The following is a 17,087-nucleotide window of genomic DNA, read 5'->3' as shown; positions in this document are numbered from 1 at the left end:
GCACCGGCAGCGGCGGCGGCAGCAGCAGCAGCAGCAGTAGCAGCAGTAGCAGCAGCAGCAGCAGCAGCAGCAGTAGTAGCAGCAGCAGCTGCGGCCCCCTCCCTGGGAAACCCGTGTACTCGACCCCGTCCCCAGTGGAAAACACCCCCCAGAATAATGAGTGCAAAATGGTGGATCTGAGGGGGGCCAAAGTGGCTTCGTTCACGGTGGAGGGCTGCGAGCTGATCTGCCTGCCCCAGGCGTTCGACCTGTTCCTGAAGCACTTGGTGGGGGGCTTGCACACGGTCTACACCAAGCTGAAGCGGCTGGAGATCACGCCGGTGGTGTGCAACGTGGAGCAGGTTCGCATCCTGAGGGGACTGGGAGCCATCCAGCCCGGAGTGAACCGCTGCAAACTCATCTCCAGGAAGGACTTCGAGACCCTCTACAATGACTGCACCAACGCCAGGTAAAGGGGGGCGGGGGAGCCTCCGCCACCCGGGGTCCCTTCCCACCCTCCTCCTTCCCCTGCCCCAGCTCCTTTCCAGATGCCGCTCGCTCCGCGCGCCCGCGAGCCCCGCGCCCCGGGGAGTGCGGCCCTCCGTGCCCTGTCCTCGGGGCTGACCGGCCGCTCCCGACCCTCAGAGAAGTTGCCACCTCGCCCAGCCCAGATCTCGTTCTTCCCGCCCGGTCCGCCCCTTGTCCGCCTGCCCACAGGGACTTGGCTGCTGGGGTACGCGGGAACCCCAAGCCTGGGGGCGGAGGGGAGGGGAGGGGGGAAAGACGGTGCCTTTCCAGGAGTCACAGTTCCTCCCCGGGCCGCCCCAGCGTCTGTGGTCCCCGTTCAGCGCGCTGCCCTGGTGTGCGCTCCCTCGGACCAGGGCTCCACCGGGAGCCCAGGGACACCAGCGGGGCTTGTCTGCGGCACCGAGTGGTGTCCGGGGGGCGGGGGAGGTCGTGACCCTGCCAGGCAGGGTTCGGGAAGCAGGAGGACAAGCTTTGGGTGAGGGGCCGGAAAGGTCGTCTCGGGAGTGGGCCACTTGGAGGTCGGGAGGGGAAGGACCGCAGAGGCCATGGGCCCCGGGCAATCCCGGGGGACCCGCTGCGAGTTTAGCCCCAAACCCTGAAGGGAAGCCTGCCGAGGGGAGGGGTCTGTGTGTGCGCGCATGTGTGCGAGTGTCCGCGTGTGAGCGTGTGCGTGTGCGTGTGCAAAGCAGATAATACGTTTGCCCCGGGGCAGATGCAAGGGGGCCGGCAGGTTTTCTTCTGTAAGGGGACGTGATCGGGTGCCTGTGACTCTGGGAAGCTGAACTGGAGACGTGGGCAAGGAAGACTACAGCTCTCACTCTCTCCCTCGCTCACTCTCTCTTTCTCAACAAACTGCCCTTTCTTTGCTTTTCTTCTCGTTTCTCTTTTCTTTTCTTTTCTTTTCTTTTCTTTTTCTCTTCTCTTCTCTTCTCTTCTCTTCTCTTCTCTGTCTTCTTCTCTGTCTTCTCTTCCTTCTCTTAAATTTAAGGTTAGTAGCTCACGAATGAGCAGGTGCAGGCTTTGCGCTGGGATGCTCTTTGGATCCCTGTACTGGAGCCTGAGTGGTGGCTTCCCCACCCCAGCAAAGCGCGCGAATCCTGGAGGCCAGAGGACCGGGAGCCGGGCCAGACCAGTTTTATGCTAATGAACGCTCACTGGGGGAGGATCTACCCAGAGGGGGCGGGAGTGGGGTAACTTGTCAGTTTCGGGGTAGAAATGGCCATTTCGCCCGCGTTCACAGTTCTCTTTGTCCCCACGGTTCGCTGCGGAGCGGAAAGTTCAGTTGTCAGGAGAAAGCGAGTAGGGAAAGTTGGAGACCAGAAGCGGGAGCGTGAGAACTCCGCGCAGAACCTGCGCGGAGGCTTCCATGTCCTCCCAATAAGTTTAAAGACCGGGAGAAGGAACAGAGCTTTACTCTTTTAGGGTGTGTGCCCCTAGTAGGACTCGGGAAACTGAGGTGGGAAGGAGAGAGGGGTAGGACGCGACCAGCACGAAACCGAGGTGGAAAAGCGAACTCTTTCTTGGTAGAAAAAGAAGACTCCTGGCTAGTGCCCCGAAGGCTGAAGGCTGTGAGACAAAAAAGATCAACTCCGACTCAACAAACGTCCCATCCTAACCTAGCCAGAAGCTTTTCGAGTTCATTGACCATTATTTTTTTTTTAATTTTTTAGGGGGGGGGGGGGGGGGGGGGGATGGATGTGTGTCTGTGTTTTTGAACCTTTATTTCAACTATTTTGGGGCGAATGCTCAGAGCGCGCGCGCGTGTTTACTGACGTGCGCGTGTCCAAGAGTATGGACAGGTGGCAGTAAAGATTGAGGGGGAACCTTGATCACTAAACGTCATTTACGGAGATAATTGGAGTCCTTGGACGTACAGAAGATAACACATTTGCCCAAAATCCTTTGTTACAACTATTAGAATCAGGGCAGAAAATTGTTCCGGAGTTGTTATACAGAATGCTAGCTGAAATTTGAAGCCAGTTAAGATATGATTGTTATAAAATTGTCTATTCTATCCAGTAAACTGTGAAGCGCCTACTGTTTTTCTCTTTAGTAATCGAATCACTGTGCTCTGGAATCCCTCTTTGTGTTTCTTACAGCATGCACTGTACTAGATAATTAATGGCCATTTCACATAACACAAAAAAATTGCTAGAGAAAACTTCCTTCAATGACTGCAGTGTTATAATCAATGTAAAGCAGGTAGTGTTACACCTCTTACAGTTATTCCCTTGTCGTTGTGTGTGTGTGTTTCTGAAATTTTTGCTTAGACTTTGAAACTGAAGTCCTCTCCACATGAATGGGGAATATTCTTAAAGTTATTGGCAACATTTCTTAGTGGGTTTTTTTTTTTCTTTCTGAGGTTAAAAATTGCTCCCTGGACTTTTAGAGCCAAGATAAGTTAACTCCAGGAGAACTGTTTATCCCTTCAAAAATATATTATTAATACTCTAATATATTTCAATCACCTGGTCTTTCAATTCAATATGTTACTCTAAAACTCTCTTTCAGGTTATTTTTAAATGATACCTGGTAAGTTTGTGGAGTTACTATTGCATTTTGATCTTTTATCAACTACAGTAGTTGCTGAAACCCGTTAACCTTCGAAGATGTGTAATTGCAGATATCTACCTAGGTTTTCCTAACCCTGCCAATGACTAAGGAAAAAGAAAACTTATCATTGAACTCTCTTTCACCAAAATATACTGTTTATAGTGTAATGCATTATTATTTTACACGATAAGTGCTATTGTCTTATTTCTTAACTTTAAAAGTAATACCTAAAATATTTGGCATCTTGAATTTTAAAAACTAAAATTACTTTTTTTTCATTCAAGTCCAGTTTATGCCTTTGCGATTAAGATCTTTTTTCATTCACTTAAATATATTGATTTCTTTCATTCTGGTTTCTTTCTCTGGCTACTTAAGAAACTAAAAGAATAATTTATGCAGAGGATAAGAGAAATTGTACAAAAAATCAAACTCTATAAAACAGTATATGCATAGTGTATAAAAAACATTAAATTTTAGCACTTTCAGCTTTTTATAGAACATTATCTAATTATGTGTCTTGATAGCATTCATATACCAGGGAATCTGAGGAACCAAAATTATGTTAAAGAAAAAAAAGGTTCAAAAACTTATGCAAAGTGGCTCAGTAAGTTAGTAACAAACCTTAGGATGGGTTTAATTTGCTTGGGGCTATTGCATCAGTACGCTGTCTATGAAAACTAGAATAAATGTTGGAGCCTTCTGTCATTACCACAAGGAGATGAAACAGAGACTATCACCTGCTTGATAGTAAAGCCAGTAGTAAGGGTCTCAAAACATGAAAGAAAATAGAAGGAAATATGTTTAAAAGTTGTCAGAGGACCAAGTCCGACCTTGATCAGCTTCCTTCAATTATTATTTTTAAACTAAACACTAGTTGCATGAACTTGACTGTTGCAACAGAGGTCACTTAATTAATTGGTAAGCATTAAACAACAGCAAAAAAAGAAATTATGTACATGGTCATGTCTCTGTAGAAGTCAGTCTCTTATTTATAGTTTTGGGTTAGGATGCAAATTTTCTGTGACTTCAGGTTTTCAGAAGTGAATCTTCTTTATTTTATCTAAAATAGCTATTTTATTTTTTTAGTATCGCCAGAAGATGATTTTGTCTCAGGATCTTTCAAACCAGATTGTGATTTTGGTACTATGTAGCCCTAGATTTGTAGAGTTTTAAACTTGAATAGATCCCAGTTAGTTTTATCAGATATTTTATATGCATATAACATATATTCACAAACAGTATTCTTTTGTCTTAAAAGTTAATACCATTCATAGACTGCAAATCCAAAGACTTTGCAAGTCTTTTTTAGTTAAGTAGTAATATATGGATGCAATTTTAATATAAGAAGTATAAAATGCTTTCTAATTCTTGGCTCTATTTTTTTAATCAGTAGTTTTAATAAAGATGGCACATGGAACCAGTCTATATTTAACACTTACCCCGTTGCATACTTTTCAATGCCATGCACTTATAAACTTATGCATTCACATAGAAAGTTTCAACACAAATACAGATTTACTTCTAACAGATAATTATATTACTTGGCACAGATAAATTTAAAAATTACTTCAAATGAAGAGAGACTGTGCTTTTGAAGTTTTTGTATTACAGTTGATTAATGGCTCCTATAAAGCCTAATGTTTCTTTTTATAACATTTCAAAAAGAATATGGCATAATTAGAAGACTGAGGCCTAAACATAAAAGTTTGTTTGGTTCCACCACTTATTTATGTATACATAAAAAATGTTAGTAAATTATAATTTAATAACTAGTATATAAATAAAATCTAAGAATGTTATAACTTAGGATTTACATTGTTCAGTCAAATTATATTACAGAATACAAATTCTTGAGTTATTTGGATAATGTCTTTCAAAACTGTTGTTTTTCTTGGAGTTAATCTCCAGTAATATTATAGTTATTATTATGAAAAGTGAACATAGAAGATGGTTTACTTTTGAACTCCACAGATTATTAGCTAATGCTCTGAGACACACTGTAATTTGCACCTATGATAATTTATTTTGTGAAGCTTCAAATATTTTTGTAGAATAAACTATATGACAAGCTTTTTTAAAGAATTCCACTACATATTTTTTTGTATTTGCATTTAATACACAATTTTAACTCTTCATTTTTTAAGTCCAAATCTGCTGTTATTTTTTGTTTAATGTACTACACTTCACAGAAGTTGCATATAAACTATTGAGGCCAATATTAGCCACTCTCTTTTTGCCTCACTACCTCCCCCAACCTCCTGAGATGTGACATCCAATATTGATTAAAGTCTTGGCTGGATTTGAGCATAAATCACTCTTCTCTTTGCTGATTTACCATGTGTGATTCACCCGCATAGGAAAACATAATATGCTTTATTGTTTTCATTTGATGTTTTGTTTTCGAAATGTTAGTAGCATTTGTAAATTAGCTTAGTGTGGAACTAAGTAGTTGTTATTTTAGTAAGAATTTGCGTTTTAACTATCAAGTAGTATTATTTTATCTTTTCAAATTATTCTACGAAGTTGTTTCAGAGTTGCCTTTGTTAATCAAATGAAATAATAATTTAAGTTGCATTGTATTAGAAACATAGAACACAGGTATAACAAAATATAGTAAGGAATGTAAGAAATGAAACTCTCACAGGTTGTAAACTGTCACTTTGAATCTTTGCCTGAAGAAATTCATTTGAAGTGTGCCTTCTAAATAGGTACAGGTAAGTCTAACAGATTTCACTAAACATTTTGATTTTAAGGCGTTTGTTAGGTGGTTCTCTAAAAAAGTTAAATGTTGTCTAAATTTTATCTCTCAAGGATTTCATTTTTAGATTGTTCACACACAAACAAGTTATATCAAGTTATGTACCTTTGAATGACAGGAAATGTAAAAATTTGATATTAAGTTTTAGGTATTTTAGTATGTAATTAAGATAAAATTTATTATTTTATGTGTGAACTGTTACAAGAATAGAATGACCTTAGCAAGTGTCAAATGTGCCATCTGCATTGTGATTGGTTATATATATATATATATATATATATACACACACACATTAATACATACATATACATCCTTGTCTAAATGCTGCAGCATAAAAATTTTAGCTGACAATACAAGTATATTTACATTTCAGGCTTTCAGTTCATTAAGAGCCTCTTTTCCATTATATTTGTAATGGTAGATAATTTATTTTTAATAAAGAAAATCTTGCATTAAAAGCCCACCTCTAGAGTTCAGATAAGTGTAATATCAAAGGCTCTGATTTGCATAGATACATCTCAGGAATATCAGAGGCTCTGTGAGCCTAGCTTGTGCTCAAATTCCAGTGAAAAGTAGGTTTTTGCTACATAGCTGTCGTTTAAAATAACTTTTAATTGCTGCTATTTGCTTTTTAGTATATGTCACAGTAGAGAAAACACTTTTATTAGAATAGTGTAGTTAGTTTACCAAGTCATTTCTTTGTAAAACAAGAACACTAAAGGTAGAATGTTTATATTTGGCCTAATAACCAGTTACTATTAGATTAATTATGGGTCACTTCATGTTGATGCACTTGTTTACTTTGAGAGGTTTTGAGACTTTTAAGACTGTGTCTACTATTTCTTATTCATGATTCACTTTATATTTAAATGTGCAAATGACTATGAACGGACTTTTCTATCTGGTATAAATTAGTCAATTAGGCAATCAATGAAAGCTCATTTTTTCCCCCAAATTAATGATGGAACTAAAATTAGTGGAATAAAATAGCAGATAAATGTCATATAACATATAATATAATCACATATAGAAAACGACCCGTATCACCACTTAATCCACATTCAGGAAACTTAAACCAAGTGCACTTTATATTTCTTGTGTATTCTGATTTGGATTATATGATAACAGGATTCTAATTTATCCATTAAACAATTCATACATAGATTTTTCTAAGTTGGATATTGAAATGGCCAAGGACTGAATTTTGTTAAAGGTGTGGCACTGTTGCTTTTCTGAGTCAAATTAGGTTGGATTTGATCCAGGATATCAAGCTGGGATTCTTTTGCACATTTTAATGTACGTGACTTGAGTGAAAGTTGTCAAAGATAACTTACTAAACTGGAAAACTCACTATGTCATTATTTAAATGCTCTTACATTTTGTTCTTATAAGTTTATTGAAGTGTCTAAAACAATGCAGCACAGCAACACACTGAATAGCCCATTGTTTTAAAAAAAAGTTTTAGAGAGTAATAATTAAAAAACAAAAAGAGCTTAACTGAAGCATATAAAACATATTATTAAATAAGATTAGCACAATATCTGGGATGCATTGAGTATGTAATGGGGGAAGTCAAAATTAATTACTGTGATTTGAAGAATATAAATTTAATTTAACTATAAGCAGACATATAATAATCTTGCAGTGGATTTTGAACGTAGTGTACATGTTTGACACAAAATTGGATATGCTTTTGAAGCATGATTTTCACAAAGCAATATTTAAGTAGGCAACAAAATAGATCAAATACTTTGGATTAATAACATTGAAGAATTGAGGAATGTTTTCCTTTCCTTAAAATAAATGAAGAGGTAAACAAAATATTGAAAAGTGATAGTGTAACATCTTTAAATTTGTATGGTATCAAATGTTTCTAAATAATCAGACTATCCTATCAGTCACAACAGGAAAATGGGACTTTTCTTCAAGGGAAAAGAAAGAGTACTAGCTGGAAAGGAATTATTTTATGGAAACATTTAGTAGCACTTATAGTGAATACCTGCTTATTCAGTTTAAGGAATACTAGTTATTTCTTAAGTAAAGGTAATAAAAAAGCCCTAGAATATGTTAATTAACAAATGGTTTATTATATTCACGTATCAAACAGGTGAATTAAGTTGTTAAGATCTTAAACTGATTATATTATGGAATTTTATTAATAGCAACAGTGAATTGCTGCCTATTCATAGCCTTACATCTCAGAGACATTTTGTTTAGTTATGAACCAAGCAAATCTCTGAAGGTATAGCAAATATTTGAACCTCTCACAGCTCTGCTGAAATATATTGATATATTCAATAGTAATAATTCCTATTTATATTTAAAATACAGTTTTTTTAGCTTAATTCTTGGAAATGGTACTTATTTCTTTAGTCAGTTTTTAGTTTAATAGTGCCTCTGGAGTTTAACTTAATAACTTGCAGCAGTTATAATTGTCACACTTTTTATACTAGGATGGGTGTTCTTGTGTGTGCACCAAGTGTAAAATATCAGTATTTTAGATATTTTTGTGGTGGCTATTTTTGTTTATATTGATTTTAGTCCATTTGCACTCTATGTATGTATGCTTAAATAATTATATCTTTGTTAGAAAAGCCTCTATATATGTATATATGCATATGTATACACACACACTCACACGCACACAGACACGCACACATATTCTCACACTCACGAGGTTTGTAGGTCTTAGGGCTAGCTGTGGGAAAATAACTTACCAATAAAATTGACTTTAAATTTGCTTTCTGTAATTCATTGAAATATACAATAACACAGAAATCAGGTTCTATTTAAATATATTTAAAATTAATTTTATGGTAAAAGAAGTAATTTATACTTAAATATCATAAAATGTAATTATAATATACAATGTTATAAGGTTAATAGGACAGTGACGTAAACATTTCAACATTTTCCTAGACCTTTATTTTTTACAATAACTAAAATATACATTTAATTCTCTATGAAAAATACTTATATCTGAAAATTATTTTATTTGTGTGAAATAGATATTAAACTATCAGGTACTAAAAGCTGTACATTATTGAATGACATTTAATGTGCTATATGTCATTGCTCCATTTCTGTTAGTGGTTTATTTCATTGCTGCTTGCACTTTAGAGCAAGCATATCTTTTAAAATCAGTGGATAAATGATAGGAAAACAATTTCATAACCTAAAAAAAATGATTGCTCTTCTAAAAGCTTCGCCATCAATGAGATGAGCTAGGAATGAGGTCAATGGGTTAATCTGCAGGTCTACATAAGGAGATGTGTATTACCACTTCTTGTAGTGGACTGTAATTGTCTTTGAAAACACCTGGTAGAGGTCCAGTTAAATTGAAATCAATTACTTTCTCAATCATTTCATGGCATTTGTCAAGTCATTACATCATTGGTAAAAGTACAGGCATGTGTGCATTTTTTTTTCAAAGTAGAAAGAAGCTTATGAAACAGTAATTACTGAAAAGTTTCAAAGCTCATTTAAAGCATGTAGAATAGAAAATACCATATATATTTAATGTAAAATATTTTTGGTAGGAAGTTCATCTTTGCATTTATATATCTAGTAAAAACAAGCATATTTCACATTACTTTTTGCATCATCTGCTATGCACATATTTTAAAAGGAAAAAATACAAGTGACTAACAATGGTTTCAAACCATATTATGGCTTGTGAGCTCTGACACCTTTATTCTGACGCTCTAAGAACCCTCTGACAAGTGCGCATTATAATCAAAGACGAATATATGTCTGCTGTTCACTGATTTTTTTCTTCACACCATTGACAGTCCATGCAGATTTGAACTTGTAGCCGGGAAGAGTGCTTCCATGCTTCAAATTGCCAAAAGACCCCCAGGGATAGAAACTTGACCTGCTTTTATGAAACCATAGAATTACATTTATACAAGTTACCCCTTGGGAAAGGAATGAACTGATCCCAATTCAAACGTTAATATTGGAAACTTCTGGGTCAAATTTGATGTTTCTTTCTGTTAACACCTGTTTGGCTACCAAATTTTGCAAGTAGATATTCTTAAGAAATTAAAAAAATGTATTATTCATGAATGACATTTTACGGTTAAACCAAAGTGCCATCAAAATTTTGTAGCTCTTCAGGTTTCCAGATGTCATTAAGATGTCACTTTTAAAAAACAAAATACCTCACCTTTTAAATCTGCATCCTAGAGGAAAGGAGTTTAAACATATATTTGTGTAATTGCACATGAAAACATTGAATTTGTACTTTTAAAAATTAAGTTCTCTCCCCTGAAAAATCAGCCCAAATGTGGAAAGAAACTTTTTTTTGAGGTATTGTTCCTGTGATAACATTTCAGAATAAGGATTTTTATGTGAACATATTTAATTTTTCTTTTCTTTCAACATTTTAAATGGTTATATTTCTCACTTTATTTTTAGGTAGACCACCTGAAAGGGTTTTAGAATGTTCCTTTTTTGCTGCTAATAGTAACAAATGAAGGTGGTCATTGATAAATTGGATACACAAAAGCCATTTTTATTTTAGTTGGATTCACTTTAGTTATGTGGACTGGCCTAAGTTGGAAAACTGAAGTTAATCATATCTTCACAATAAAGAGGAATTAATGTATGTATTAGTGTGGTTAATTTCTGGAATGTCAAAATGCCATATCATATTTATACATGAGTGAATAAATATAAATGGGTAGGGTTATAATATCTTTTTGTTTACAACTGAAGGTATTAAAAGACCACCATTAAATTACAGAACCTACTTTTCCGTATACAATGACTTGCTTTCAATCTTACATATACAAAAACACTTCACAAAGGATAAAGCAACACTCATGCGTATACACCCCCACTCAAATATATGCTGTTAAAATTAAGATGGTTAGCCTGGCCGGTGTGGCTCAGTGGTTGAGCATTGACCTAGGAACCAGGAAGTCATGGTTCAATTCCCGGTCAGAGCACATGCCCAGTTTGTGGGCTTCATCCCCAGTAGGGGGCATACAGGAGGCAACCAATCAATGATGTTTCTATCTCTCTCTCTCCCTTCCTCTCTGAAATCAATAAAAATACATTTAAAAAAAATTATGATGGTTAAATAATTCCATACTTGAATTTTGGAATCGAGGTTAGCAAGTTCTTTTCCCAATTTAAAATTAGAAAGAATTTCAAAGACTTTTCACTTCATTTTTCACTTAACATGGATGAAACCATTTGGATAACTGGTTATTTCCCTAGAAATAACAAACATTAAAATTCCTAATAAAATGGTTATAATAAATCAATTATTGGAGTAAAAAAAAAAAAGCATTGACATTTTCTACCTTGCTTTGACACTTATTAGTTGAATGAAGTTATTATTTAAATTATTTGGATGTGTCCTACAATCACTTTGATGCCATATTTATAAAACACCAATATTTGTTTAAGTATTTCACTTAATTTGCAAGTTTGCCTCAACTAGTTTCATGGTGATCTAAATGGCTATTGCTCTTCATTTTCTCTGACTGTGATGGAGGAAGGGAAAGAGTTAGGTCACATGACTCAACCACATAATGCTGTTCTTAAAAAGACTAGTGCAGGAAAGGCAACCTATTTTGACTTTTGTGATGGTGATAACATGAAGTTTCTATGACCTCTTTTGTCTTCTGGTGACACTTTGCAGCTCTATTTCTAATAATGATTGATGGTATACCACATGAACTGAAAAAATCACCTTAAAACATCTTGCTCTAAAATGCATGAAAGAAGAAATAGAACTTTTATATTTTAGATAATTTTATAAGTAGAATGACCCTTAACATTGCACAGAATTCTACATTATTTAACAAAGGAAGCCTTCAGACACTAAACTAAATTTAGTCTTCTTAAATATCTTTATAATCTAAATTATCCTCATAATAATCCTCTTTTTTTTTGTAGCAAGTCTAGTGAAATTGTGCATGAAATAGATACACTTTATTATGAGATTTACCTGTAAACATTGAGCCAAAAGAAAACAAACTAGATTTTTGAGCTGTTGGTATTAAACTAATCTCCCAAATTCAACAGTGTGAAAATATAATTTATTTTTCTTAAAGTATTTTATTTCAGGTTCAGGAAATAAAATGAAAATGGAGAAAATAGCTTTACTCTTTCTTTTGGGGTGTGGGTTAAATAAGGGCCCATGACAGGGATGCTGTTTGTTTTTCACAAAAGTTGTTTGTGATTTCAGGTACTCTTGGGAAATCTCTTGATCAGATTCACATCTGTTCCTGTCAAAGTGGGTGCTAAGATACCGGTCACCCAGCAACCATGTCCAAGAGGGAATTGGGCCGATAATAACTTCAAAAAGGAATGACAGATGCTAGATTAGGATGAAAGACAAAACGCATGAAAAATGAGCTTGTTAGAGTAAAAAAATTGTTCAAGCACCTTTATGCAAATTAAATGAATATTGAATATTTGCATGCAGTAATTTCTACTTTTCCATTTGATTGAAAAGAATAGAATAGTGCATTGAAACTCACAAATATGACTACTATCTTTTGTACTAACCAACATACAAAGCCAAATCTCATTTAAAAAAATCAGATTAGCCACCTGGGTTCTTATATCTCTACTAAGTATGTTACAATGTTTTTCTTATAACAGTGGTACTCTTTGGGGCAAGTTGGCTTATCTAATTTTTTCATAAACAGTCTAGTGTGAACTAAGATTATTTTAGATGAATATAAATGCATTTCTTGAGAAAGCATTTTAAAAGTAACCTTATCCTATTGTCCTTGAAATTGGTTAATGTACATTAATAAAAGATCACTCAAGATGAGTTCACACCAAAGGCACAGGCTTCTCATTGACTGGTTAAATAACAATGCATTAAAGTAAAGCAGGGTGGCATATCCGAAATGAAAAGTAGACAGAAAGATCTCTTCAAAATTTAAGATGCTTTTGGATACACTGCTAGTTTTTCTATTGAATAGTTCACATACTAATCAGAATTTAGAAGGGCCTGATAAAATGTAGTGATTGAGAGAGGTTTCTGAGTCTTGGTTTAGCAGTGTCTAATGTGGTCACGTAGAGAAATTGATTTTCCTCAGAAATTAATTAATTTTTCATATCGCCCTAAGCTGCAGTTAAAAAGAGTGCATACTTGTCTGTTTTCTTCCAGAAATATTGCCTAATCATATTAATACCATTGCCCCAAGGATGAAAAGATAATTGTACAAATGCATTTGGAAATATGTATCACTGAGTATTTATGATTAAATTATGCAAATGACCCAGCTCTCATCCTTTCCAGACCCAGATTGTCTAATTAGGATTGATATGCTGAATGGATGTTCCAGAATTTGAATACAAGCATGTCCAAAGAGCAGAAAATTGGAAATGACAAGGCTGCAACCCAAAGAAAAGTGTCTTTCCTTTCTAGACTTTGTTAATGTGCTGTTAGCAGTTGAGGGGTTTTCCCTCCCTTTGGCTATTTTGTGACTCATATGTCCTTATTAGAAACAAGTATGCAAAATGAATTGAACTTTAGCAAATAGCATTTCATTTCTATTTGGTGCTTATTTAGAAATAATAATCCCCTGGGCATTCAAAAGAACATCACTATTAAGTTGCTTCAAACAATGTAAACTTACCCTTAATTGACTTAAAAGAAAAAACTTCCTCAGAGTTAGTATTATAGCTTTATTTCAAAGCTAGCTCTCCAAACTTAATGCCATAGCAATGCAGTATTTTAAAAAGAATCTGCTTCTTGAATCTGCAGTGCATTCATTTATTCATTCATTCATTTACTCAAATGCCCACCTCCTTATATTTGGAGAAAACTGTTTAAGCAACAATTTTGATTAGGAAAAAAAAAGCAGCACTTTAAATGTAACAATGTTTGAGTTTTAGGTCCTCAGCAGGCTTTCTCCCTCACTGATTACACTCATTCATCTTAGATGGAGGGGTGGTGGTGAGGAGCTAGGAAGGGACTGAACTGTCAGGACTCCAGCCTTTGTTAAGCAGCGGGTAGTCACTGCCTCTGAACTCCCTGGCTCCTGCTTTCCATCTGCAGGATGATGGATTGCTATGTTTAATACGTTTCAGCTTTTGTCTGTCATAGTGTGGACAGACAGTACTATCAGTGGTTTCAACAGTGATTAGGGAACCATTTCAAACCACTCCTATTGGCCAGACAGCTTCCAGGAATGTCTGGTGAAACATACTCATTGGCACTCTGGCCATGTACATGTGTAGTTTAACTACACGTTGTACACTCACTGTTTAAACCAATGCAAAAGCCCACTGGGAGTTTTGCTAGACTATATATTCTTTTTAGGACAAAATTACATGAGACAACATTCTAAGAACATTTTGGGTCTCAAACTAAAATATGCATCCCCAGTGGTCCCAAGTGAAGATAAATGTGTATTCTTTAAAGAGTAACAGCATGTGCTTACTGGCAGGATTGTATTCCACATATTATGATGTAAGTAGTTGCTATACTCTTCAACATTGAGCCATTTAGCGGCATTGGGAGGCTAGAATGTGAGGACTATGTTAAAGCAATAAGACATGACAGGGCATGTGCCATGCTGGGATTTGCTAAGCTGTGGGGGCTTTGTGGTTCACAAGTCCAAAAAGTGAATGATTTCAACAACCCAAAAACCACTAACTACCAGCTCAATATTTTCCCTGGAGTGTCTCGTTCTATTTATAAAACTGGTGCAAAGAAAATACAATTAACTAAAAGGAAAGATTCTTTTAAGCTATTAATAATATAGGCAAAGTTTTATTTGGAAAATTAGATTTACATATAAATAAACTTAATTTTATTAATTCTACTAGTATATTGTACCAAATGTAATATAAGTTATAACTTAAATTTTAAAATGTACTATAAACACTGAGTTTTAACTTTCTTAACAGGTAATTATCAAAATACTAATTCAGCCAAAGTTTTGAAGCAAAAATATAAATCAGAAGAAGCTACTTGCATTAATAGGGAAGATTAAATACAAAGTTTAGTTAACAGCAAAAATCTCATAAGAATAAGAGCTCTAGATCCCAGATTTTATTTTTCCTTGTTGATATGGTTCTTACACTGCAAAATTTTCAGCTAAGATCTTTTCAGTAAAGGTTCCTTGTTTTAAATATGTTATTACAAATATACAAACACACACATCACAGCAATACATTCACTTGTAAATATACAAGTAAACACACATTGTATTTCTTTTGAACCAGTTCAGTCGTTAAACTTGTTGGCGGTTTGACACTGCTGATTTAGTAATAAGGACAGGTGGTGCTGTGCCTCCTGGGAGAGTTATAAAAACATTCATATATTTTGCAGATTATCTTGTTCTTTGTTATATTTTAAGGCTTGTCTTACTGAAATAATGCTCAGCTTAAAAATTGTGTATTCATTCAGCATATTGTAAAGGAATCATTTTTCAGAGTAAATCAAAGGTATAGCTCGCAGTATACTTCTGAACAGAAATTACATAACTGGGCTTAATTAATCTGGACTTTTAATCAAAGCTATTCATAATTTATATAGCACATGTAGAGTGAAATAATGCGCTACCCCTCAACATTTTTGTACGCATAATCATTCTAATGTGCGCTTGTCAAATCTTTAGTTGTAGAATATTGCATACTCATTTATTGCCTCCATAGTGTGGGTGGGGTGCAGGCAGGGAAGTGGCCGAAGGATAAGGAAGGGAGGGGGGGGTAGCAATTAGCAGGCAGCATTCCCTGAAGTTACTGAGAAGTGTGGAATTTCTATAAAGTCAAGGGGAAATGTATGGCTGAGACCATTAGATTTAAGGTTCCTGGCTTTGAGCTCTCAGGAGCAGATTAAATGGAAAGAAGAGGAGGTATTGAGTGAATATTCTAAAGTAGAACTATTGCATGGATTGACCAGACCTTAGCCTGCTACATTTCTTCCCTTAACTATTAAGGCATTTTAAGGAGTTAATTGACAGTAGAAACTTAGGATAAAGAACCTGGCTGAAAGATAGACCTTAAAAATAAGAAAGGAGTGCTTATACTATATAAATGCTATAGATATTTCCCCCGATAGTATAGAAAGTACAAGTGTTTGCCCATATGTGAGTATGTTTAGGGTGTTCAGAACTGGATCTTTTGTAACATTGGGAGTGTAAGTGTGAGCACATGCATCCATTTATACACTGTAGGTTGCCAACTCTTGTTATACACATTGTTGTTCGTATGTTTAAACACCATAATTACAAAGTAATACAAGTCATTCGTCTTACTGTGGTTAAATAAAGAAAAAATATATGTGCTAGAAACTAAATGAGCGATCTTACTGTCTGGAAATGTTTCAGAGTGAAGGAATAGTAAAATCCCCTTTAACCTACCCCATCCATCTCTAGCCACAGTGTGAGTGCACTGGCTTCCACATGTGTGCATAGCACCTCTAGTCTTAGTGTCTGGCTATTCCTGTTTGGTACATCCATAGACAGGGGGAAATAAGGAGTCAGGTCAGAAGGTTCATCTTCTTATTTCTCAGTAGCTTCCTATAATGATTCCTCCTCTAATGAGGTAAATTACTACTGCGTGAAAAAAAAGAGAGAGAGAGAGAAAAGGGTTTTGGCCATCTTAGCTAATAAATCACATTGACTGCATGGTTGATCAGATCAATTGTGCATAAATCAGTGCCTTGAAGAGTCTTAAACCAAGATTCTACCGAAGACCAATCGATCCACCAGCTTGTTGAAAGGCATGGTCTCTTGCCCATAGCAAACTGAACAGGAGCCCACAATATTGAGATTGTTAATATGCTGTCAGATGTTGAAATGAATGTTTTCAGATCTCAGAGGCATGGCTGTGATGAGTAAAGCAGTTGTGACTGTGTTGAGTCAACCGATATATTTTTGTCTTCTCTGAATCACTATTGTTAGGTTAGCAAGAAAATTTAATTCTCAATACATATACGAAAACTCAATTTTGAAATCTTTATCCACAAGTGTAATTTTTGGGAATTGTTTCTCACAAAAATATCATTATTTAAAAAAGAAATTGGCATGACTATCCATGAGAAGTATTTCATTGCTACGGTGGCTGTAGATTTGAGATTTGCTAATCTTTAGATGATTTGGAGTCATGAGAACAATCAGGAAATTTGATTTCTAGTTTTGACTATATTACTTACTAGCTGAGGGATGTTGGATTAGTCAATTGGAACCTCCATATTCTCAAATGTAAAATGGGGATAATACAGATAACTTTTCTATTTATTTAAAAAGAAGGTTGTGAGGATAGGAATGTGATAATAGTTATTTGA

General features: G+C 35.9%; 1 protein-coding gene across 1 annotated transcript in view; it reads left to right on the top strand.

Moving 5' to 3' along the window:
• Positions 1 to 7: 7 nt before the first annotated feature.
• DACH1 (dachshund family transcription factor 1) overlaps positions 8 to 17,087 on the top strand; it is a 441,589-nt gene continuing 424,509 nt past the window's right edge. The window contains exon 1 of the mRNA XM_014532878.1: positions 8 to 448. Coding sequence (XP_014388364.1) covers positions 168 to 448 — 281 coding nt within the window. The 5' untranslated portion in view covers positions 8 to 167. The remainder of the gene's footprint in view (positions 449 to 17,087) is intronic.

The sequence above is a fragment of the Myotis brandtii genome, unplaced genomic scaffold, assembly GCF_000412655.1.
Source record: "Myotis brandtii unplaced genomic scaffold, ASM41265v1 scaffold92, whole genome shotgun sequence".
Taxonomy (NCBI): domain Eukaryota; kingdom Metazoa; phylum Chordata; class Mammalia; order Chiroptera; family Vespertilionidae; genus Myotis; species Myotis brandtii.
The sequence above is the reverse complement of the archived record's forward strand: the minus strand, read 5'-3'. Positions and strand labels throughout refer to the sequence as shown.